At 41.0% G+C, this 26,489-nt stretch overlaps 1 protein-coding gene and 1 long non-coding RNA gene across 2 annotated transcripts in view; one reads left to right on the top strand and one right to left on the bottom strand.

Annotated features, from left to right (window-relative positions):
• The window catches only part of PKP2 (plakophilin 2), a 45,353-nt gene extending 44,443 nt beyond the window's left edge, over positions 1–910 (bottom strand). Inside the window, exon 1 of the mRNA XM_068945976.1 lies at positions 509–910. Coding sequence (XP_068802077.1) covers positions 509–722 — 214 coding nt within the window. The 5' untranslated portion in view covers positions 723–910. The remainder of the gene's footprint in view (positions 1–508) is intronic.
• Positions 911–934: 24 nt separating this feature from the next.
• On the top strand, positions 935–10,780 carry LOC104147306 (uncharacterized). Its single transcript, XR_694876.2, has 5 exons — positions 935–1,129; positions 3,799–3,872; positions 5,978–6,154; positions 6,610–6,668; positions 7,054–10,780. It is a non-coding gene; the product is annotated as an uncharacterized lncRNA (long non-coding RNA).
• The last annotated feature ends 15,709 nt before the right edge of the window (positions 10,781–26,489 follow it).

The raw sequence follows: 26,489 nt of genomic DNA, 5'->3' as shown, positions 1-26,489 counted from the left end.
CCATTCTCTTCTACTTCAAGGTAAAATAGGGAAAACCATTTCCGACCATTTCTTTCCATTTTACTTAGCAAACAGGGCCAGAGGGTAAAACTTCAGTTATTAAAACAAGCACACTGCAACGGTTACGGCATTGGGAGAATTAAGCCTCGGCTCGTCTCTCAGGCAGCAGTACAGCTGGAGTGGCTGAGAGGGAGAAACACCTAATTCGCTTAACCAGAAAGGAAAAAAAGAAGGGAAAAGCGTGACACAGCTCAGATTTTCATTACCGGTGATGTCGCGAAGGGAAGCCGCTCGTACGAAGCCCGTTATTAAGCAAGCCCGCTCTCCGCCGGCCCGCAGAGGCTCTCCCCGCACAGCCCGGCTTTCACTCATGAGTCCGTTGGGAGCCGTTGGGAGCCGTTGGGCGCGGCGGGGCACGCGGGCCGCGGGCCGTTCACTCCGGCGCGGCGGGAGCGGGGGCGGCAGCGGCTTCAGGGAAGCCGCCGGCCGGGCCGGGCCGGGTACTCACCGTTCACCACCGAGCCCCTGCTCTTCCTGGCCAGCGTCTGCTGGACCTGCCGGTGGAGCCGCAACGCCTTCTCCTCGCCGGCTTGTCCGCCCGTGAGTTTGAGCCGAGCGTCGGAGGGCAGCGCCAGGCTGGAGCTGTCCAGCTCCCCCAGCATCTGCTGGCCCAGCACGGTGCGGATGTAGCCCTGCTCGGCGGCGGAGCTGTGGGTCGCCATGGGCGCCGGCGGTCGCCGCGCGGAGATACCTGTTGCGTCGCCGCCGCCGCCGCCGCCACCGCCGCCTCCTCAGCGCTTAGCTCGGCCGCGGAGGGACGAGCCCCGCCCGGCGGCCGCGCAGGTGCCAGGCTCGGCCGGCACCGCGCTCCTCCCCCGCCGCGGCGGGCGGCGAGAGCGGGGCCGCCCCCTCCGCTCCCCTCCCCTCCCTTCTCCTCTCCGCTTCCCGCCAAGGCCCCGCGCCGGCCCGGCCGCCTCAGGCAGCGGGGCCGCCCCGCTCCGGCGTGGGGGGGGTCCCCGCCCCAACCGCGGTGGGGGCTGGCGGAGAGGAGTTTTGCTGCTTCTGTCCCTCACCCTCGGGAGGCGTCAAAGAACAGGAAAAGCCCAGGCAGGAGGTGTTTGTTGTGTAGGTACGCACACACACACGTATACCCCACAAAAACCTGTATATACCTACCCGTTTTCAACGTATACCTCTTCTTATTCATTTATCCTAATGCAGTTCCTATTATAGCTCTTTTGGATTACTTTGTGTATTGGACGCATTTATATATTTTACACGTAGCTGCATTTCCTGCGTGCGGATATAATTGTTGACCTAAAAGTACGAGGGGGTGAGACTGTGCTTTGAATACAGCGGTGCCTGGCTGTGAAGGTAAAACTCTTGCAGGGACTGCGGTAGGCAGGTGGGCGCAGGGCTGCCGGCTTGGGAGGCTGTCATGCCGGCTGAGGTTTTCACGGTGCGGCGGGCGAGGGTTTGCAGAGGGAAACGAACCGAAGCCGCCTTCTCTCGATTTCGTTGTAAGGAAGTGGTGGGGCGATTGCACAGTGACAGGCTGAAAAAGCCCTGCTGGGTCTGCTCCTGCAGCTGTTTGGGCATGCGTTTTCTGTCAGAAATAGCCTCTCACGCGTCGAAATACAGCTAGGCAAATGGGGGCAGGATGAAGGCTTCACTTCTCATGTTACCGCAGAGCAGAACTTTGACTTAATGTTTAAACAAACACTAAGGAGGAGTCAAATGAAACATGCAGCATATTGTGGATGGGAAAGTGCAGGCTTTCATGTTTGCTTTGGAAGAAAGAAGAAGTCAAAGGTGAAGGGTTGCACAATTCCAAAAAATCCCTCACAAACTAAACACAGGTATTTTAGTGGAGAAGCTGATGTTTCTTAAAATCAAGTGAAAAATGTATGTGGCTTTTATTTGTGGCTGCTTCAGACAGACACTGGGACTCAAAACGAGCTGGTATAACTTATTTTTAATAGTACTTCAGACATGACAGTGAGGGCACAGAGTGATCCCAGGACACCTGGGGAAAAACCGGGACTGAGATCATCCTTATCTCAAGTTAAATCGTAAAGTAAGAAACGGGGGCACCGTATATAAAGATTTCCTGAAAACTCAGGACTCTAGGGAATTGCCTCCTGCTTACTGACACATGCTGTGGCATCAGAATCCTTCTGGCTCTGCGCTGGTTTACTTTTGTCCGTCTTCTGTTTTTCTTTAAGGGGAGGGAGGGAGCTCTGGCCTTTCCTGTGCCTTGGTCTGGCTAATGTCATCCCCTTTTGCTGTAATGTGGCATATCGCAGGAGAAGTCACATTAGTGGCTGCTTATAATATGTGAAAATACCTTCGGTGATTAAGAGAGATGGAGTGACGCGCTCCTTCCTCATAACCGAGGAGGAAAGGTTACTCATGGGAACAGAAAGGTCGGAGATAAGCTGTAGGGTACCTCCTGGGAAGGAGGATCAGGGATTTGTGGAGAAGGGGGAGCTGGTATGTGGTAAAACTGTGATGAGCAGGCAGAAAAATGTAACAGAAAAGTTGAAGCATAAGGATGGGCAGGATAAGGCAGGGAAAACAATGGGGAAGACACATCACAGCTAGGCAGGAATGTAAACTATGTTAGAAACTATGCTAGAACCTTTTACTGAAACACAGATAAGTCACAAAAGCATTTCCAGTAAACAATAGATACTACATTCTCTCTGGACATCAAGAATGGACAGGCACGTATGAGTGAGGAGTACTGAGTGAGGAGATTAGAAAACAGTTTAAAAAATGTGAAACATTTCCTCCCCTTCCCCCCTTTCCCTGCCTTTCCTCCATTCCTGAACTCCAGAACAGACATGAATTCTGATTAGTCTTTATAGTTGCAACCAATTCGGTTTCATGCACAAAATACATCTGAAATGGATTCAGGATTTAGAAAATACTCTTGTAGAGGGCGTGCTCAGATGCCACTGACATACTTACAGGTTTACAAATTCTTAGCACATTGGCATTGTGTGTGTTGGGAGAAACGTTGAATTATTATTATCTTGCAAGTATGTGTATGTGTGTTTATATGTGCTTGTGAGATCTGTGGCAAAAGGAATGGCAGTGTGCTCTGCGCCTAAAGCTCTTTCATGAGATTTCCAAGGCAGATTTCCTTCTCTGTAACTAGGAATACTAACTGGAAAGTTTGAGGTAGGGAGGAGAAAGAATCTGACCTGCACAGCATTTCTGACAATGCTTAGTAAAGATCTGAAATATAAATGAAATAAGACATTTTCTTGCACAAAGGAAATAAGATCTCATGTAACTGATTGCTCTATCAATAGAAATTGATGGTCTGCAAATTCTGAATTGCAAAAATTGCAAAAACTTTTTGACTGAATTGCAAAATTCAGTCAATTGCAAAAAATGAGTTTTTCTAGAGGCAAATAGTTTACCTGTGCCAATTTTAGACTGAAAGAGATGTAGTTGGGATTATCCCTGAATGGATAGCAACTTGTGATGGATGTTTGCTCATTAGATTTTTGAAAAAGAGATTTAATTTTGATGCATTTAGTGACTAAGAGATGAGGAATCACATACATAAGACCATTTTCTGTCCACTGTCTGATGGATTCAAGCAGCTCACAAAACCAGAAATTTCGTTATACACTTTGTTTGTTGTTCTTTACAGGTGTGCTTGGCCTAAACTATGCAACCTTTTCTTCATCAGAAGCCCCACTCAAGTAATATTAGAGTAGTAATATTTGTTCTTTCACTCTTCTTTCCTTTCCTCCCTTCCCCTCTTTCTGTGTTATGATTTAGATGGAACAAGCTGTTTTTGACGATATGCTGGACGGAGATTATTTTCATCTGCAGGGAGCTCAACGGAAACTGGAGTAAGTATAAACATTGCGGTGTTCGGTTTAGATGTGAAACAGCTCACCAGCAAGGGCTTCCTCTTACATGCACACAAAATTATTCATATTTGTCTCTTTAGGAAGACATGGAAAATGAAGTGTCATTCTTTTTTTTCCTTTTATTTGTACAGAGTTTGGATAACATGATTGGAAGTGTTATATACAAGTGTAGGATAGCCAGGAATAGCTGGGTTATGTCTAGATCTGACCTCTTTCTTCTAATTTTATTTGAATAACAGTGCAGAGGGAAAGTGAATTCTTCAGTGTTGTTAAAACCCCACTGAAGACAAAGAAGCCACACTGCCACCGCGTGTCTACTTTTTAGAACAGCACTTCCAAGCCTAATCCGTATTTCTGCCTTTCCTTTCTAGAGTATATCTTGCAAAGCTTTTGCTTTCTGTAAAATGTCTTGATTTGCAGTATACAAAGGAATGCGTTAACTGCTTGCTTAAAATCTGAAATCAGTATTGTATTGCAATTAATTTGTCACAGGAGATGGAACTGAAGTTCAATACAGCTATTTTTTGCACTAGGCACTGATACCCTCTTACAGAAACATATCTAAGTTTTTAATCTCAGCATCATTTCTGGAAGCAGTGAATCAGAAAAGCGTCTCATTTTAGTCCTCTAGAATCATTTAAAATAAAGATTTTTTTCAGAGCCACCTAGGGGGAAAGTGTTATTTTTTGCAGTGGTAAAAAGTGTATCAGCAAGTTTGCTGATGATACTAACCTGGGGGGAGTGGCTGACACACCAGAAGACTGTGCTGCCATTCAGAGGGACCTGGACAGGCTGGAGAGGTGGGCGGAGAGGAACTTCCTGAAGTTCAACAAAGGCAAGTGCAAGGTCCTGCACCTGGGGAGGAATAACCCCATGCACCAGTCCAGGCTGGGGGCTGACCTGCTGGAAAGCAGCTCTGCGGAGAAGAACCTGGGAGTGCTGGTGGACAACAAGTTAAGCATGAGGCAGCAGTGTGCCCTTGTGGCCAAGAAGGCCAATGGTCTCCTGGGGTGCATTAGGCAGAGTGTTGCCAGCAGGTGGAGGGAGGTGATCCTGCCCCTCTCCTCAGCCCTGGGGAGGCCTCCCCTGGAGTACTGTGTCCGGTTCTGGGCTCCCCAGTGCAAGAGAGACATGGCACTACTGGAGAGAGTCCAGCGGAGGGCTACAAAGATGATGAGGGGACTGGAGCATCTCTCCTATGAGGAAAGGCTGCGAGAGCCGGGCCTGTTCAGCCTGCAGAAGAGAAGACTGAGGGGGGATTTTATCAGGGTGTACAAGTATCTGAAGGGGGAGTGTCAAGAGGATGAGGCCAGCCTCTTCTCCGTGGTGCCCAGCGACAGGACAAGAGGCAATGGGCAGAAACTGAACCACAGGCAGTTCCATCTGAACCTGAGGAAAAACTTCTTCACTGTGAGGGTGACTGAGCATTGGAACAGGTTTCCCAGAGAGGTAGTGGAGTCTCCTTCGCTGGAGATATTCAAAACCCGTCTGGATGCGATCCTGGGCAATATGCTCTAGGTGACCCTGCTTGAGCAGGGAGGTTGGACTAGATGATCTCCAGAGGTCCCTTCCAACCTAAACGATTCTGTGATTCTGTGAAAATGTAATAGGAGTTCTCTGACTGACAGACTTGTGATAATAACAGTGTTAAGAGCCATAATGAGGACTTTCTACGTTAGCTAGAGAAGCAGCAGATCGCTTGAGGGAAGAAACACACCCACACAAAACAGCAATAATCTGCAGCTAGGTCTAGAAACATCATAAACCTTCACTCAGTCTTCACTTTGGTGAAGTGATTACGCAGGTGCTGGGCTTAGAACGTCAGGCCTTAGCCTTGAGCAAGCCAGCCTCCTGACTTTACAAGTATCATATCAAAACTGTCATATGGCCAAGAGCCACGCTTTATGTTTCAAGAGAGCCAAGGACTGCAGGAATTCATGGTGATCCTGAAGCTGGAGATAACAGTGGCTTAGCAGGCATATTCCTTTTCTGTTGTGTAGTAGGGCAGGACTAACTTGCACCGTGACCCAGGGTGTTGAGGTAATGCTGATTTCAGCAGTCTTTCTCAATTTGTTTCCTCCTAGAGCTGTGTTGCCCCCGCAACAGAGGTGTTGATTATCTAGCCCACCTACACCGGGATGGCAGCTGATGTTGGTCACATGTTGTCAGCCTCCAAGTGAAAAACTCCACTTGGACCTCTTGTGAGCTGCAGACCGTTCAGCAGTTTTGAATACTGTCACAGTCACTTGCAGCTTGCTCAGGTATGAACGGGATGCCACTGCTACAGATCTACACTGGGATACGTTCAACCAGGAGATATTTATAGATGTTATGCCCAGCACAACTTGTAGGGTTAGATTGTACTCTGATACATTGCCAAAAGAAAGGAGTGCCCATGTACGTGTATATTTGTATGTGTGTTTATAGCTGCCATTATATACCATGACATCCTTCTTTGTGACCTTATGAAAAGGATGTGACCTAATGGATGAGAGAGCAGGAACAAAGAGACTTGAGATAAGATTTTTAACAGGCCCAAGAATCATCTCTACAGAGTTTCCCCAGGAGGAATTTTGGTCTGTTGTATTTGTTTGTGGGCTCCTCTTTGCACTGTGGTCGGGTGAGAGCCTGGGTGCACAACTCTCTTCGGATGATGTTTTCAGTGAGCAAGAGTAGGAGAGACAGAGTTAAGCCTGGATTTTACATCTCTTTGCAGATTCCTTGTGTCCTGGGGCAAGATCAGCTGCTGTTCACACTATGAACTGGAGTGGGGCAGTAAGTTTTGGGGGGACGTGGTAAAACTCTTTTTGTCCTGTCCAGCACTGATCAGTGTCTTGTGTATAATGTTCACTTGACCACTCTCCTCTTCCACAATAAATTGGCTCAAGGCTTGCTAGCAAAGGAGGTAAAAATGAGCAGTAGGGAAGCATGGCTAATGCTTCTTTTAAGTGGCAACAAAGTAGGCAGCATGGCCAGTGTATTGGACTGTTTGCTGTCTTGACCTGCTGCCCTAGGCAATTGCCTGTGCCTAAGGGCCTCATCGTTTCTTTTCTTTTCAGTTCCATGTTCCCTTTTTTATCCCTTGACTCCTGATCTCCTTTAATCATCAAGTGGAACAATATAAATCTAAATATAATAACAGTTTTTTTTTTCTTTTTAGGCTCAGAGATGCACGTAACCAGTATTGGAACAAGGACAGTGCTCTGTATCTGTCAGTTTTTGAATGATCTGGACGCTGGGGAGACAGCTAGGAAAGAAGCAGGAAGATATATGCAAATGCTCTTATCAGATGCTGTGCGAAAAAGAGCAACAGTGTGATGTGACTTGTGTGCAAGGTTGGGAATGAAAAGAATGAAGCAGAGCTAATTTCAGTAATCTGCTCTGAGTAACACATTTATTCAGCTGTTTCAGATGGTAGTTGTTTTTCCATGCATTAGCATTTTGGTCACTGTAGTAAAAGAACATGTTGTATATGTAGGTGGAGGCATGAGTGCTCTTAAATTGTTGACACAGGAGCACAATACTAATTTTTACTGGAGTTGTTATTACATGCAATATCACCCAGAGGATCTGAATTTTATCAGGTTCCTGTTTTGCGAGGTGCTACTTATAATGTGAGGTCTTTGTCTTCATCTTGAGATATAACTAAACAATACAACCAAATGGCTGTTGCATCATCTTTATCTACAAGGCAGGGATGGAAGAATTAAAAACTATTCCTAAAGAAATATGGGCACCTGGAAATTGAAAACCATTTTTATATTTTGGCTGCTAATTTTGAGGTGTACGAGATGGCTATTGAAGGACACGGTAGAGGAGCATTTCAAAACAGTCTTTCTTTGTAGTGTTAATGGAAAGTCTTTATTGGTGGTATTTTCCACCAATTGAAGCATCTTTCGAATTAAAACTAAAATTTTGTGAAATAAGAGCCCTGAAGAAACCCTGCAAAATTAAAGTTATTAGCTTCCTTAAAATATCCTTATTTCTTACTTTTCCTATTAGATTTATTAAAGTTGTAGAACACAGGGCAGAAGGGACCTGAGGAGGACATCTACTACATTTCCTGCTGTGAAGTAGGCTTAGCTATATGTAAAACACCACAGATGTCTATCTAACCTGCTTTTACTATGTTATTTACTGCATGATGGGAGACTATTTCTATATAATACTGCTTTTCCACAAACTTAGGATGCAGACATGGAAGATCTTCTATTATACTAGATACTCATTTGCATAATGCCAGATTAATGCATCCAGACCAGTCACCTTAAGAAAATGACAGAATAAACTAATACGTAAGTTGGAAGAAAACCAAAGTGTACATGCATATTCATTTTGGGTTGGCTCTGGAACTCTTCTTTGGCAGTCACAAAGCTGGCTGGCTTGTTTCCTCAAGAAAGGAAAGTCTCAGATGGCCTCTAGTTGCCAGAACAGCTCGTAAGTGATCTCTGTGTAAGACGAGCAGGTCTAACATAGTTCCAGATGTCCAGCAGGAACTGCTGTTGAGAGCTTCTGTATGAACAGAGTCATTTTTCACTAAACTCATATTACTCTTTTTTTCCATAAGGAATCAGACTCATTAACTTTTTTACAGGCACATTTTTTATAATAATTTGTCATGGGTGAACCAGGTCAGGAAAGGTACAGTTCAACCTGTTCCTGGCTCAAAATAAATGCAACCGGTCCTGGAGTATAAATAACTGCCTTGTTTCTTACAATTTTCAGTTTCTATGAATCTTTCTCTTTTTTGAGTTTTGTTGTTAGCATAGACACGGGTGGGTGTTATACATCACAAGTTTATGTTCTAGGCATTTCCAATAAAGTTTAGGGACATAAGAAGAGAAAAATGTCTATCCTGGATCAGACCAAAGATCTAGCTAGCCTACTATGCCATCGTAGTGGCCAGTACTGGATGCCCAGCACAAAACCAGCACAAACATAGAATGATTCTCCCTTAGGATAGTTCTGCAGCTTCCAGCAATGTGCAGCTCAGGGATATGTTTAGTTAGAGGCAGCACCTTTGTGTTTAATTGTCTTTAATGATTTTCCCCCCATGATTTTGAATAATGTCTTTTGGAATCCATAAGCTTTGGCTTTGGAATCCGTAAGCTTTGGCCCTGCTCTAATCCTTTGTAATAGGCTACACAGCTTAATTATGAGCTGTGAAGATGTATTTCCTTTTGGCTTTTTGGAACATTCTAGATGATAATTTCACCTGATGTCATCTTTTTTTGGTATTACCAAAAAGAAAAACAAAAAAAAAGAATAAGAATTTCCTGTTCATCCTCTCTGTGCTACAGATTTTACCATTCACAGTTATATTCCTCTGCAATTGCTCTTCCAGGCTGAAGAAGACCTAACCTTTTAATCATCTTTACAACTTTAATTTTTCTAGCTCAACTCTATCTTTGGAAATAGAGCTGCACCAGAACTACATGCAGTGTTTAAGATGCTGAGACACCTTGGATTTATACAGTGACATGCTCATTATTTCCTGTTTGGTTCTCTGTTCTGCACCTAATAATTTCTAACGTTCAGTTAGCTTTTTTGTCTGTTCTTACGTGACATTTTGGAGTTAAACACTGATGCAGAGGATGCTTATGCTTTCTGCAAGAATTTTGAAGATAGACACATTTCAGTTATTATCACAGAATGAATCCTTGATAGTGACATTGTGACACAGGCCGAAAACGCATAGAAGAAAGTCGAAACCTGATTCTCCCCTTTGAGTTCCCTGACTAGCTTATCCATGAAACAGTCGTTCAAAGGGTCTAAAAATACCCCAGTATGACATTTAAATCTACATGAGAATAATTAAATTCTCTTATTATTATGGTGTTTCCAGTCCTGGCAGACTCTGAATCTGATTTTTACTACCTTGTCACAATTGTTATCCATCATTATCTTGTCCCTGATTGGCAGCAATGTGTATACTTTGCCGTAGGAGTTGATTACTAGGTATCAACATTTTTTAAAAAAGCTAATTTTAAAACCTGACATTTCTGTATGTGATTTGATATTTGTAATTGGACATCCAACCATGGCTGTAGTTTTGGTGGTCTCACAAGGTGTCTCATGATGCAATGTGATATATTTCAGATTGAACTGCGAAAGTCAAACGTACAAACACATCACCTTCATCTGTGAAAAAAAGAGGAATGAGTCAAAAGGAAGTAAAACAAAATATTCAAGAGAAGAACAGTTCTTACCAGTAGAGAGTGAATTTTGAAAGAAATCCGAATCATGCTAGCTCATTTCAATTGTTTCGAAATTGTCACCAGCTTGTAGCTTAGCATATACATTTTAATGATATAAAAACTACTCAATATAAAGCTAGTCTCCATTGTTTCTTGACTGAAAATATTTTACTGAGCAAACACCTGGTAATGATAACTCATCTGATTGTATTTAATAATAATAACATGCTTGTTTACATTTCTTTGTTCCAAATATTGCCAGGTGTTTTACACATATAAACATGCATGAACTAAGCTTGATAGCATTACCAAAACCAGAATAACTGGCAGCTAGTTCCCTACCTAGGGCCATCTGCAAAATGAAATAAAACTTCAGGGATTTTTCTACTAACATGCTCTAACTGTGCCTTGATCGATACGCTCAAGCACTTTTAAACCCTCCCCCCTTTTGCTCCTTTGTTGTATAATAAATTCATGTATATTTATCCGTACTGCAGCATTTGCCATCTGCTAATCCAGGTTCTAGGTCTAAATAGCACAAGTTCTCTATGCCAATGGATTGTCCCTTGCTATGTATTATGTCTCTGAATTTAAGTATCATTTTAATATCAACAGCAGATTTGGGTGTTATTGCCTCATTTGCCAGTTTGTAGGATCCTTTAAATAAACAATACAAATATATGCGCCCCCATTTTGGTCTCAGTAGTGTCCTGTTGGTTATCTGTAGTCTATGTAGTTTCATTTTTAGCTTACTGAAAATGCAGCTATAGGAATTTCCTTCTCTCCTACACTTCAGATTATTTTGAATGTACTGTGCCAGCAACCATTGTATTTCATACCTCTTTGTCAGCTCTCAACAGTAACTCCAGATGGGATATGGGAGTTTGTAAAGCACTTCCTGCAAATCTAAAGAAATCCAGCCAAATGTATCTCTGATGTGAAGCCACTGGTGATAATGGGAATACAGCAAGAATGAACGTTGCCTTGGTGCCCATTAAATCTGTTTCATTTAGTTTTGGCAAAATATGTATGATTTTTTTTTAATGAGTTAGTCACTGTCTCACTAATCTGAGTCCAGACTGGCTATTCTTATTCAAGCTGTGCTTTCTCCGATATTGACTAGACATAATGGATCCCTAGATGTGTTGTTGGTGATAACTTATTTACTGCTGCTGCAAGAAGCTTGTATCTCAGTAGGCAATTAAAACTGGAATGTTCATTCAGCTGAAGAATGGGCTAAGCAGGCAAGGACATTTTTCATCTAGGTCCTAGCTGGAAGAAAAGACTGCATGAAGTTGAACAGCATCTGCCAGCTCCTGGGAGTGCAGTGGCCAGTAGTTTAATTGGAAAGGTCATTGTGGGCATCTTGCATTACTGACAGGTCTCCTGCTAGCCTCTCTAAAAGGCCTGCTCAGAGTTTTCCTCACTGGACCTGGAACTGGAATTTCTTCCCCCTATCTTTTAAATGAACATGGAAAGGCTTCCATGTCCAAATGAACGTAAAAGGCTTTCAATCTTTAAATCAATGTTCTGTTTAGAATAGAAAATAATAAATTAGGATATGAAAATAACTCACAGTGTTTTTTAGTTAGAACAGATGAAATAAAGCATATCTCTCACCTACCTACTGTGTTCATTGCAGGACTGGTCCTTTTCCCCAGTCCGGCAACTTTCATTGACTTTCTAGGTTTAAACAAATCCATACACCCTCTTCTGGGTTCCTAGGGAAATGTCTGTCTTTCCATCACCTCTCAGGGTACCATTTCAAGCCACCTCTAAAATCGCTTGCTGCTGAAATGGTTGTTCCTACTTTTTCCCTTGCACTTTCAAACAAATGCTTCTGCAGTTTCTTTTGTGTAGGCTGTGACAATGCTTGGTTGCAGGGTAAGTAGGCTTAACTTGCTGCTGATGGAAAACCAGTAATTTCTTTTTTGCTAGGTTAGTTTTCTCTGAAATTGGCAGGTGAAGGAGCAGGATCAACTCCTCCAGCAATTGCAGGCAGGTAACCTGGAACTGCACCCTAAGGTTTGGATGTGGCTCTGCATCCTCTTGGAGGCTGCCCCCTCACTTCTCTTAGAAGTTTCACAGTCTCTATCGCTGCTTTATGCCCTTTCCTCAGTGAATTTCTCCTTTCCTGCCTGCCTCTGTGCTTCAGAAGGTTCCCTTAAGCTCAGCATCTTCACTCTGAGGAAAAAGAGAACATCTCCGTTTCTCCCTCTCTCCAAAGGATTCAGTCGAATTCAGGGAGTGGTAGACAAGAAGAAACTGGCCTTGCTTTCCTGCAAGCAATCGTATCTTTGACGTGGTGGAATGCACAGTACTGGAAACAAGTAGTTTCATCAAAAAATATATAGGCATACGTATACGTAAACTACACATGTAGTTTGTAAACTACACGCTACATATATTATGTAAATAAAGGATGAAAATTAGTGTCTGTGCAGAACCTGCAGACAGTTGGAAATCCTGTGTGAGTTACCTTCCATTAGTTTTCTTTCCGCTGGGATCCATCACCAACAGCTCATTTGGTCCCTCCTGCCCTGAGTCATTTAGCCACTCTTTTCTCCATCATAGGGAGATCTTTGAAGAAGGGTTCTGCCTTCACAGGATCTATACTATTCTCCACAGCTCTGAAACAGAATCTTGGCTGTATTTCAGATCAAGAAAGTTACATTCTGTGTATCTAGATTGCTGGTGCTGTATCAGTTTTCTAGGGTTGTTTTTTCCTTGTTCCCTCTCCTACCCCATTGTGCAAGCTGCTCCGAGCTTTTTGAGCTACTGCTGCGTGCTGTGCTGTGTTCTGCTTTGAGGTATGGCTATATGTTAGTAACTGGTGACATGACTCTTCTTCCTTGTGTATGAGCACACACAGATATGTACAGACATGCACAGACTAATTCTCTCATTCTTCGGTCCAGGTGAGTTCACTGGGGAGGAGGAAACTCTGAATTTCTTGTCTATTCATATCTGTGAAACAGGATTGCAAATATAGTTTTCCAGAGACGTTGAGCTTTTAATCTGTTGCTGTTCCACATGGACAAAAGACCAAAGAATGAAAAATGGAAGAATTCAGATTTATGCATTCACTGGTTGTAGGTGGCACCAAAGGATGCATTTAGACTAGCAGAGAAGTTTAATCCTTTGTTATTAATGTATTCCCCAAACTGTAGCAGCATTGTGCTCAGTGTTAGCCTTCTCATACACTGCTGTTTACACTAGACATGAGGAAATGTCTTGGGATGCTCTCTGGTGCCCTGATCATTCAGTGAGGAAGTTTGGCCACCATATAACAGGGCTGCACAGTATAATGTTTGGATGTATGTGTCCACACTTCCCTCCTGTGAAAGCCAAGGTATGAGGAGAAGTGTGAAAAGGTAGTAAGGCCACTGTGAGTTGCATCTTTGTATAGACTGGGATTTGGCCAGGGCACAGTCTGTATCCACCTCAGCATAGGACCTCTGAAACCCTCTAGAGTCCCTCAGTTCAGAAATGGTCACAGTAGGTCAGTTGCCCAATAGACAGGGCAGTGAACAGCTATATTATGACTCCCAGCTTGCCAGTTAGAAAATGGAGATAATGGAAATCTCCAAGAGATCTCCTGCTTCACTTGCCTCAAGTCATACAGGTTTGGAATCCTGAGCTGCGGTCCAGGGCTTCAACCCTTCTGCAGACAATTCAGTTATTGTAATTATGAATTGCCTTGACTCTTTGAGCCGTTCCTGTTATATTTATCATCAAACGGTCCCTCATCTTGTAGAAATAATGCTCTTCAGCTAAATAAGGGGATCTTCTATCCCTATTTTGGACTCTTACAGAATGAGAAGTACTAGAGAAGATAAATAATATCTTTGATATTATAATAGATAGCTGTATGTATTATGACAAGCTTCAAAGTGAAAGAAATGTGATTAATAGAAAGAAAGAATGTATGCATCAAACATTAAATACTTGCCTCCAATACAATTACAACTGTCAAACAGAAGGTTGTATCTGTGTTGTCTCTTCAAAACCGGCTTACAGTTGATGCCATTATTTCTTGATGATAAGGAGGAGAAGTGTGATTGTGTTTATCAGCTGCTTTTCCCACACAATGATATTCCTTTGTGGAAATGATACAACCTTGTAGCCTACTGAGAAGTAAATTAAAAAAGCACTGTGATTTATTCCCTGAATGAAATTTCTGATTAGAGTTACAATTGCTCAAAATATTATCTATTTTCCTTTTCTAAACTTAGGAAAAGGCTATTTAAACTATGGCTACTGACATTTGGATAGAGGTAAGATAATGTGCTCATATAATACTCTATTTTAATAAAGTCACATGTTAACACTCACTGCAGTTAAGTTCTGAGACTAACTTTACTCCAGTATATTTCCTTTTATGCAGATGTGAGACCTCAGTCTCCTTCCACGCATATATAATTCCACCAAAGCAAGTGGAGCTGCATTGATACGTTACTGTTATCAGAAGACATAACAGGAAAATATGAGTGGAGACTGAATACCCTGTGAAATTTCTAGTAAAGACAAAGTAGAATTCTGCTGGTGAGATGCCAGCAGAAAAAAATATCAGTGGATACATAGTAGAAAGAGAAGAACCGGCTCATTGTTGGCACCATTTATTCTTTATATCAGCTGCTGTTGTTCCGTTGCTGAGACAGAAAAGGACCCGATTAACATGAGCACAACTGAGGATTAAAAGTCATCACAAAAATATCAGTTAATGGGAATTTATTACTTTTTTGTGAGGAATATGCTTCATGACATCTGAAGTCCAGTTTAAGTAAATGCAGTAGATGCAGTAAATGCAGTAATGGCTACCTGGACACCAGAATAAAAGGAAGAGTCACAGTAAGTGTTAAGGATAACTTTCACATTGCTAGATGGAATCCACATGGAAATAACTGATGGCAATAAAGAAAGGTTGCATATATTTAGAGATGTCTTAGGGAATCCTAACTGAGAACCAAAGAGAAGAGCTATCGAGGCAGTCCTGAGAAAGGAAAAGTAAAAAGCATCATTGGCACTATCAGTGATGGCCAGGATTCAAGGGATTCTTCAGTTCTGTATGTTCTGGAAGGGGACAGTTTTGATTTGATGTCCTATACATGAAGCATGCCAACTCTTTGACTTCAAACTGGCGGTGGTTGTTAGACACAACCAAAGATTGGGAGGTAAGGAGAAGGGAAGCTATGGCTTAGCTTCAGCAAGGCAGAATCTACTTCCAGCATATTGTTTGTGAGAAAGTGACATTTTCTGTTCTCTAACAGGGAAAAAAAAAGTCTGGTAAAAGAAGGAAGAAAGAATAATAAAAAGAGATGGGAAGAGAATGTTAGCTTTCATTTGCACTGAAAATAAAGCCTTCATGTACTGTGCAACACTTACAAGAAAACACTATATATAAAATATTTGAACCTGGGGTCGAGTTAGTCTGCTCCAAACTTTAATGACCCTTGAACTGTCCCTTTGCATTTTTAATGTCTCTCTAATGGGGGAAAAATTGGAAATACAGAAAAGTTACGTATTACAATAAACATAGTAATGAGACTATAAATATGCTAAACTGTTGTAATAAACATCAATCTGAAAATGTAAAATAACTTTCTGAAAGTAGAAGTGTATTGAGATATCATATAATGTCTCATTAAAAGTTTAGATACTTTATTTTCAGATTTCCGTTTCTATCTTTTTTATGAGACAAACAGTAAACAAAAATGAAAAGTTCTGCTTCCTCATACGGGCCTGTAAACTTTTTTAGAAAGTTTTGTTATATAAGAAAGAATAAAGGGTGGGTTGAAGCAGTCACACCATGTACTGAAATGGAGATTCATAAAATACTAATGAATTTTCATGATCCGTAAAAAAGCTGACAGAAAAACCTCAAGCAATTTCATGGCAGATAACATCAGTTAAATACGACTTCCAAATATTTAAAAAGAGATTATAATTGAAAATATTTTTGTAGAGATCCATCAATATTTTATGGTTACATTGTGGGGTCTTCTGTCCTCGTGAGGCCCAAAGGATACAGACACAGTTTATGTAAGGAACGGCAGGTTTATCTGCAGATGCATGCCATGGGGTTGAGCCCTGAAGAATATATAAATTGCAGTACCTGATAAATATGATATGGAAGGAAAAATCGGTTTTTGATAGTTGTGATTAACAATGCTAAATAAACGATTAATCAATACTAATGAGATGCTATTTGGAAATGGAAATGTGTTCCTGAGTATCAAGGAAAAGTCCTCACAGTGAGCTATCTGGAATGTGGATTTTTTAAGTGGCTGTACTTTGGACGTTCAGATCTAGCCTGAACACTGCAGTAGGTAATATTTCAGAGGAAATAATTCTATACTGAAAGATGCGCACTCATACTTCTTCAGTATGTGGGTTCTTGATTTCCTCTGAATCACATTTCTAAACACTCTGCAATTCAAGATGAGTAAAAACCAACCCTCCTCTATCTTCAAACCTGAAGTTAGACTCATGAGGGGCCAAAGCCTCCTTTTTATCATCCTCACACTGGATGATTTGCCTTCTACATAACTTAGTTTAGCATCCCCCATGGTCTGAAAGAGGCTTGAACCATAGCAGGCACAGGCACAACATTAGCCCATAAAATGCAGCCAACGGGCTGAAAATGTCATTCAGCAGTGAACAGCAATATACATCTTCTCAGCTGAAAATGACAATTACACTCAAAGATATTACAAGCCATCTATGAGCTTACAGCCCTAGAAAGGTATTTCAATATAAGCACAACACTTTAGTAGAAACAAGGGTAAAATATGATGGCTATTAAGAAATGACTGCATAGTGTAACTTGGAGACCACCAAAGGTGGAAAAATCACTGCATGATTTATTTTGAGCAAAAATACTGTCTTTTTTTTTTTTTTTACATTGAAGTATGAATGATAAGTCATGGTTGAAATAAAGACATTTCTTGCATGTCGAACAGAATGAGGGGTTGAAAGATGTGAACTTTAGCTATGACTATCAGGAGAGCTTTTAGTTTTAAATTTATCCTCCATGAGATGCATGTGAGATGAGGTAATCATGAATGATTTTAAAATTCTCACAAAAATAGGTGGTTTCTACAGAGAAGAATGAAAAGGTCACTTTAGCTATTCATCCACCAGAGTTGCCCCAGTTTGCAGAAAGACCCTGTATCATGACAGAGGCAGGCTAAACTGAGCTAAGTCCATGGATATATGGATAGCAACAATCCAATAATTATATAAACCTTTGAAAATAATCCCCGGATAGGCTTCTGTTGGATGCAAGCACTGCACACTAAAGATGATATAGGGTAGGAATTAGTAGCATTATTGTTACCTGGCAACTGCTTTTGTTGCAATGTTGGAGGCAAGTTAAAATGGTAGTAAGATAAAGAGTGGGGTTTAGTCTTCGTTCTCTCTTTCAATTGCTTTAAATCAGGAGTCTCCAAAGTCAAAATGAAACCTTCATTTTGACTGTCTTTCAAATAAGAAGAACTACTCCAGTAGTGTCAAGCAAACAACAAGTGTTAAGGTGAATCAGGTGAAGCCATTGCTTGGAGGTTTCAAATACACGCTAGCAGCGTTATGTACGCCGTCCTATGTCCTTCAGTTTATCTTTCTAGTCTATTGCTCTTTGTTCTTCCTACGCCACCATACAATGCTTGGGTGATTTTCCCCGCCCTTTTGGATCTTTATGAAACGTGGGATGACTTATTCCTCTGGGAGTTGCTGGCCAGCTATCTTTTATTGTATTTTACTCCTCTGCAGTGTGTACAAAGTCTACAGCAGAATGGCATGCCCCTGAACTGCCCAATAAAGCAATATATGAAAGCAAGTTCTTGCAGGCTCGGCTGAGCATTTCATTTTCTGCTTTTTGTGCATGATATGGTTGCCATGAATCTTGAGTAGTTTGCATGTGACTCTTCAGCCTAAGCCACGAGTTAACAAAGCACCAAGGCTAAGATGCAGTGATTTTGAAGGTTTTAGTTTGGAAGAGCAGGGCTAGCATGAATTAGAAGCTCCAAAGGGGCCAGGGGAATTACTGAGACCATGAGGACTGGCTGGTGGGGCACCTGTGTTAGTGTTTATTAGCTCTGCATAGGCCATCTGCTAAAGGAAACAAAGCAACGGGGGACCAATCCTGCTGGGTGGAAAAGATGTGAGAGAAGCAATATGGCTGGCCTAGATGGCTCAGCTGAAATAGAGAGACAAATTAGAAAAGTGCAGAGGGAGTGGGTGACAGGGAGGAAGAGGAAGGGAAGAGATCTGGCTCTGTGAAAGCAAAATGCTTGTTATAGCCCTGCAAACTTCTGATATTTGTTTTTTTCTGACTTTGATACTGAGAACTAATTGGTGAAATACAGCAGGAGTGCACAGAATATAAGGGCTGATTTCATTCTCCCCTTTCCTGAGACTATTCTGTGAAACAATGTCAGAGGAAAGAGGACCTGAAATCTCTACATCTAATTGCAGGAGAAAGTTATCATCGTTGAGAAGTCACATGTTATGGGATTTAGCACCTGGCATAAAACTCTTCAAACCATTGACATACAATGTAAATTAGAGCTTACAGCTTAAATTGAAATGACTACATGAAAATAACATCAGGCTTATAAATTAAAGGACTTCCAGTCAGAACTAAGAAGTGCATAGAATATGTACGATTTTAGCCTGGCCAGTAGAAATCTATTAATAAATAACTTAAAATAAAAACTTGTAACAGGAAGAGTAAGAGTAATAATCAAGGGCAGAGGCACTATTAAATAGCAATAGGGAAGAGAGCGAACAATGGAAGGAGGAACAGCATTGGAAAGTCAAGTGATTATTCCAAAATATCCCAAAATGATTCTTCTGTTGCTTAAATGTCTGCTAATATGATAACAATTTTAGGTTTTGTTCACTACATGAAGGAACTTTCTATGAACCTGTCTGCAATAAGCACAATTTTAAAAATGTCTCAAATAAAGGAAGAATTATCCAAACTCAGCAATAAGGCCGAGCTTCTTCAGGAAGTAAGTTTATGATGTTTACCTAGATGTTAATTTGGCAAGTTCATTTATACTCATGCCATAAAACTAGAGAGAAGGAAAAAAAACTATAACATGAAGGAACGAGAATTAAAGAATAAAAATGACTTTGCCAGAAAATGTTGCGTATGATATGTCCTGTGTGTATTTTGCAGGTCATGTGGAGGTAACTGAGTGCCCAAGGGGCTGTCCTCAATATCTGCATTGGCCATCAACTGGAAATTGATTTTATTTCTATGGATTATAATTGACCTATGATATTTCTTTATAATCTCATGACATTTTTCAAAATGAAATAGGAAACAGTATAAAATGAAAACACAATTTTGTATTCTTACATATGTAAACTATTAAAGAAGCACATAAATTGCATAAGTGTCAGTATGGTATAGAGCATTTACTAGGAGCAGTGCTACCGAGGGGTCATTTTATTATATCCGTTCTATTTTAACACACACACACACACACACACACACACACTAGCTGCATTCTTAAAACAGCTCTTTCATTTTGTTTTTCTATGTAATTCTGTTTTGACTGACTGCTAATATTAACCAAAATACCCCTTCTTATCTTCAGTCACTCTTCTGTTGTCACCTGTTCAGATTTATAGTGCCTTGAACTACCTTCTCTCCGACGCCTGCTTTTGCTGATTTTTCAACAGCGTAAACCGCTGTCACATCAGGAGTGTTTGAAAGAGTGCAAATATCTTCTGAAATACAGAAGGAGGGTTGGGTGCTTCAGTGACTTGGTAGTGGTGAAGCCATGAACATATTTCATTTGTGAAGATTTATGGGGCTTAAGCCAGGGGCTTAAGACTTCCTTCTGATATCAAACAAACGATTGTGTGCTTGTACTTCCGACAAGGTGTCCTATCATTTTGAATGATAGTTGAATGCTGTAGTTATTTAAAGTCATTAAGAGTGAGAAATGTGCTATCTACCTTTCCAATTCATTTTGCTGATAATGACATAGAAGGGTGTCTCTTCCTAGGAATGAAGAAAAAAAATTCAAGGACTGCTGCAGTTCCCACTTTTTTTTTTTTAATCTGCTAATTTGAATATGAACCCTGTTGTTCAGTCTGTCAAGGCTTTTATGCTCCTAAAACAAGGAATATTTTTTGTCCTTGCTTTAAGTCACATTCCTAAGCGACTAGCATAAGGAAACCTGGGAAGGCATAAAAACAGATATCTAATAAAGTTAGGATCTTCCTATTGTATATTTTTTTTGTGGAATTAACTTTAAATCTCATTTGCTTAACTTAATTATGGTCTTTTTTTTAATCTATGTTCTTGCTACTTTTTGGTTTAGCATCTGGTTCTAAGTGTGTTTTAAAACTCCACAGATAATTTCTGTTGAGAAAGCTGAATTGTACTGTATTAAAAAAAAAAAAACAAAGTGTGAAGATTAAGATTTGGTAAACTTCAAATTTAATCTCGTGCTCTCAGATTGTTAAACTATCATCTGACAATCTCAGATACACTAATTGTCCAGCAATTGACATATAAAGAACACATTTTACAAGTAGTATGTGGGATGTACAAGCTAATGTCAATTCGTATGATGCCTAGATATAATTTCTAATTATGCCTAGATTTATTCAGTTAACTTCTTAACTGTCAAGCACGAAGTGAAGCATACAATCCAAAATCACATCAATGGAAAAATGTCAATTGGCTGTAACAGACTGACTCACACATGCACTGCTATGCTTGTCGACAACACTGTAGTTAAAAAATTAAAGACGAAAATGGAAAGGAGTTTAAAGGAGGACCTTGGAGGAGCCTGTGGGGAGAAGGAGATGATATTCAGATTGTCAGGTGGATGACTGATGTCACCAAACTTGCAAATGCCTATATAAAAAACATTATTCAACATATGTCATATAGAAGGAAAAAGCAAGGTATTAAACAGCTTCTCAGGTGAGCACTGGTAAGTTTGTAGGATGAACTTGGCACAGAAGTTCTGTGGAGGAGGTGGTATATATGGTGGTAGGTGGTGACCCCTCTATACAGCCCTCTTTAGTCTTCTCTTTCTGATTAAAGGTTTGGGAAGCTCTGTTAGAAATTTGATATTGCTGCGTACTATCCAATGGTGCAGTGAAAACAGATAAAACAAAGTTAGGAAAGTGGATACAGATATTGCAAAGGTTCAAAAGTTCATCACACCTCCTCTGTCAGAGGCTTCCAGAAAAGGCTACTACAGAAACTATATTGTATGTCTGGGGTACAAGAGGGTGACAGCTGTGGAAGGCCTTGTGTGTTTGTTTTTATGGATGCTGACCCAGGTGTTGGAGAACTGTTCATTCGTGTGTCCTCCAAGCTGTAGTGACTTTCATAAAGCAAGAGAAGGGGAAAATCAAAACAGTCTAGGGCTGATGATTTAAGAAATTCAAAATACTATTTCAAACCCCAGTGCTGGCTTCTCAGGGACTGGTATTTGTTGTTCTGTTGCATTAGGCTGTCTGTATGAGATAAGATGAGGCCACCAGTCCAATTTTAATTGATCAGGGTAATTTTCACAAATCATTGTAAGTGACCTTTATTCTCAGCCTCAGCAGAGACCAAAAATGCAGTGGGACATCACAGCTTTATTTATGCTCTCTTCTTTGGAACCGAATCCCCTAAATCCTCATTAAGGCAGATGATAAAACTGTAATATTGGAATATCTTACACTTCAGTTCTGCCTGCCACTCCACTTCTGTGATAAAACAAAGGTTTTGATCTTAAAAGTACCTAATGATGTCATTGTCATGAGTAATTAGAAAAAATTCAAAATATGAAATTTCAGTGGTAAAACGAATCCAGCTTGGTGCCACCTTGAGAAAAGAGTCCCTAGGCGGGTATCCTTCCCACCACACTTTTCCAACTGGGATTAAGGAGAGGTGCCTGGCTGCATAGTTGGCCCAGCAGCCCTCACATTCATGGTTTTGGGTGGAGACCACTGAGGACTCCCTGTCACTAGTGCCAGTTGTGCTACAGGGCAGATGTGAGTTGTGAGCGGAGGGCTGGTCTCTCAGAAAGGGTAAAAGGCTGATGAGATGGCTGCTGATGCTGAATGAGAGATGGATCTAACAGCAGAGGATGTGCTCACTGGCATGGCTTAAGGGAGAGGAAGGGACTTGATGCAGAGCCTTTGCTAGAGTCATCACAGACTGTAAACTGGTGATGATACCACCTCCTATTCTTTCTCAGTTTGCATGGAGAAGAGGCAGGGGAAAGCCAGGTGCTCAGTGCCAGGCTCAAACCTGCCTAATCAGTTGTCATGTATCGGATGGAGGAAGTCCTAACTTCAGATAGCTCTGGATAGGCCAAAAATGTGGTGGTTTCCAGGTCAAGGAGCCCTATCCTCTGCCCCAGCCTCAAAAGGCAGTGGGAGAAGCCCCCTGCCAGCCACCTCCTTGGAGGATATCTGCCTGCTCAGTTAGCTACCATACAGGGTGGGATCTCTATCCCGGGAGCAAACTGCTGATGGGACCTCTGTGTGTGCTGGGTGATGACTCAGCCCAGGAGGTGGAGAGAGTGCTCTCCCTGTGTCCAGAAAACAGGAGATGCTGTTGGGGCAGTAGCTGGATGGACAATGGCTGCCCAACTAAATGATAAATGTTTTAACAGGAATCGAAAAAAGCTCGAACAATTCAACAATACTTTCCAAGAAACAGGGGCGTTATCCCAGTAGTGGGATCCAGACTGGTTTCGTTTAGGATTTTTTCTCCATGTAGTTTGCTTCTGAACTTTACCTGAAAATTTTCGTTTGGTCAGTCTTGCGCATTCATCAGTTGCTTTGAATATTGTACATATCCCGGGTATTTGTCTTCAGGAATCCGAGATACCTGAGATCAGTGGGAAACTCCAGAGCAATGAAGATTTGCCCTTGGTAGAGGAGGGGTTGATACACCAGATGGATGGGCTGCCATTCCAAGGACTCTTGATGAACTGGGCTGACAGGAATCTCATAAAGTTCAGCAAAGGGGAGTGCAAAGTCCTATACCTGGCAAGGACTGGCATGCACCAGTACAGGCTGGGGGCTCACGAGCTGGAAAGCAGCTTTGCAGAAAAGGCCCTGGAGGTTCTGGTGGACAACAAGTTGACCATGAGCCAGAAATGTGCCCTTGTGGTAAAGGCGGCCAGTGGTATCCTGGGCTGCATATGCAGAACCTTACCATCAGGTCGAGGGAGGTGATCCTTCCTCTCTGCTCAGCTCTGGTGAGGCCACACCTGGAGTGCTAGGTCCAGTTCTGGGCTTCTCAGTACAAGGGAGATATAGACAGACTGGAGTGAGTCTAGCAAAGGGTCACGAAGATGACTAAGGGACTAGAGCATCCCTCATATAAAGAGAGGCAGAGAGCCGGGACTTTTCAGCCTGGAGAAGAAAAGGCTTAGGGAGATCTTATAGACGTATGTAAATATCTGATGGGGGGAGTAAAGAAGATGGAGCCAGGCTCTTCTCAGTGGTGCCCAGAAATTCTCTAAACATAAGGAAAAAGTGTTCACTGAGAGGGTGATCGGACACAGTTACAGGTTGCCCAGAGAGGTTGTGGAGTCTCCATCCTTGGAGACATTCAAAACCTGACTGGACACAGCCCTGAGGAACCTGCACCAGGTGACCCTGCTTTGAGCTGGATGACTGGACTAGGTGATCTCCAGCATTGCTGTCCAACCTCACTGATTCTGGGCTTCTGAGATTCTGTGAATCCAGGTATTTGCATGGCCAAATAAGATGCAAAATGTACTTGAAAAAATGTTGTCTAATCTAGGGATCTAATTTGCCTGCAATTTAATTTCTGACCCTGTTCAAGGCATGGACAAATGCATATAGTGATTAGAATGGAACAAAGTTATTTCTGTAGCACACATTATATATCACAAAAACTTATATTGTTGCAGAGACTCAATTAAATGTGCTTATTTTAAGATAAAAATAGATGAGTTTAAGTACCCAATAGCAGAAAAGAAAGTGTTAGCAGGATGTTTTGATACAACATCATTCTTGATTATGTTTATTAAGGTTTGTTTACTAAGCTGCTCTACCTAGTTTCTTCTCACATAATTAAAACTAATTACAAGAGGAGTAATTATATTTGCAGTAGGACCTGCTACACTGAGCTGCATCTGATTTTGCAGTATTGGATTTTAATATGTGGATGATCATCTTCCTTCTTGTATATTTTCTAAAATGAAATTACTTATGTTGTGTGTAATTACTGAGACTTTTGAGAGCCATTTTAATCAGGAGTGAGATAATTTGCCACTTCACTATGGCAAAATGGAATTTAAGCTGAGGAGCTATCTGACTTGTAAACACACACTTAGCCCATGTTACTGTCCTTTTGCTGAATAATATTAGAATAATCATTTTAGAAATATACATATGCACTACCAGCTTGTGCTGGATACAGACAGAAATTTCCATTTAGTTGAGGAATAGGACATTTATCATTTGAACTTGATACAAGTGTATTGAAACTGGCAGACATGGGATCAATATCTTTCACGTTAGGAATTGTTCTCGCATACTAATACGACTATTTGTTTATGTGTGTTTATACATGTATGCTATATATCTCATTAAAATGTTAGCCATTTGAAAATATGGCTAGTTCTACCTGAATAAAACAGGTTCAGCACTATATCTGGAAAACTGCAGTAGGTGTTTCCATCTCAGCAGAATACAAATTTTCATCTTACATTTTAATCAGAGGTGATATAGAGACATGAAAAGCTCCAAAGAATTAAAAATTGCCTGCTAACATGCACATCATTCTCAACCTGCAATACAGGACTGACATGAAAGTTGATGTCTGAGCAGGATGGAACTATGTTTTTAAAATTCTTTTCAGCAAAGAGTAAAGGAAAGAACAATGTAAGTATTAGATCAGCTGACCGGATGCTAACGGCGCAGAAGTGCTCAGGGAAGATCAGAACTTGGGCGATCGTTCCCTTTTAATACATTTCCTGTTGCTCCTGCTTAAGAGACAAAACATATACTATGATTACTTTGGAGAGTGCTCCAAATATTTTTAGAGTATATGAGTGTGAAGGGAGAAAATGAATCCTGAGACTATGCTGAGTATACATTTTCGACTTTAGTCTTTTGAAAGTCAGAAGTAACACAATAATTTAAAGAACAAACTGGCCACTATCTACTATGCAACAGTGTTGAAATTAATGGAACATAGCCACTGAGAACAGAAACTGAACTTTATCTTTATTACCTGGGGAAGTATTGACTCTATAAACCAGTAACATCTGAACGGGAGTAACCTATTCAGAAACAGCAATTGGCCTGAGAGTGAAAGTTAATAATCAATGTTCAAAAGTGAGATACAGCAAAGTACATTCATTTGAATTTGCTAAACCAATCCTTTTTAGAGCTCTGTAACTAAGATAATCATTTTCCACAATTACTTGTAAAATATATTCCTGCAAGCCTAGGGTATGCATGTAGAATTAATGGAGTGCTTTGCTTGTTCTCACTGTGATAGATCCTATATATTTGGGATAAAATACATGGGGAGGCAATTTGCTCATGTAAGCTGAAACAGGTCATTAAAAATTGAAACAATATAATGGATATACAGTACTGTTCATCTGTTCTTGCATATTTTAATATCTAGGTAGTGTAGCAATGCAGGTAAACAAGTCTAATGAGACTAATTAAGAATACAGACAAATATTTCTCCTTGATTGAATGTTTTGATTTTCCTATATAACCAGAATGCACTAGACTCTTCAAAAGTGATGCACAGCAAGAAATGGAGCACTGGCAACATAACAGTGATATTCCATATATACCATTAATTTAAAAAGGCCCAGAAATAAAATGTGATTAGAAATACAGTATAGTTTTTAAATTTCTTTAATAGTAATAAATAACACCATTTGCTTTTCTTCAGTGAATATCCTAGTGCGCCAAGAATTCTCCAAACATTTTTAAAGTATATGAGTGTGAAGGGAGAAAATGAATCCTGAGACTATGCTGAATATACCTTTTGGACTTTAGACTTTTGATAGTAAGGTAAACAGTATTTAATATGCTTTCAGATATCTACCAAGGAACTACAATTTATTTGGTATTTAAGAGACTTCTATTCTCTTTCCCTGAGAAAAGTTGGAGAATATTAAATAAAGTCAGCATCGTCCATTTTTGTTTAATGATAAGAAACATTTTTTGCACGTTTCCAAATACTCACAGTCTATTTACTTTTGGTAAACAGGGAAGAAGAACAAAGACAGGCTGTCATTAGGAGAGCTTGCTGATTTATTCTTCTTGAGCCACTTATTTTCATAGGTGTTGAAAGGTACCCTTCTTAGACAGGAAATATCCTGAACTAAAAATTCCTGCATCACTCTGCTTTTTCATCAGTTTC

The sequence above is a fragment of the Struthio camelus genome, chromosome 1 (genome assembly GCF_040807025.1).
Source record: "Struthio camelus isolate bStrCam1 chromosome 1, bStrCam1.hap1, whole genome shotgun sequence".
Classification (NCBI taxonomy): Eukaryota; Metazoa; Chordata; class Aves; order Struthioniformes; family Struthionidae; genus Struthio; species Struthio camelus.
This window is presented reverse-complemented; position numbering and strand designations above follow the sequence as displayed.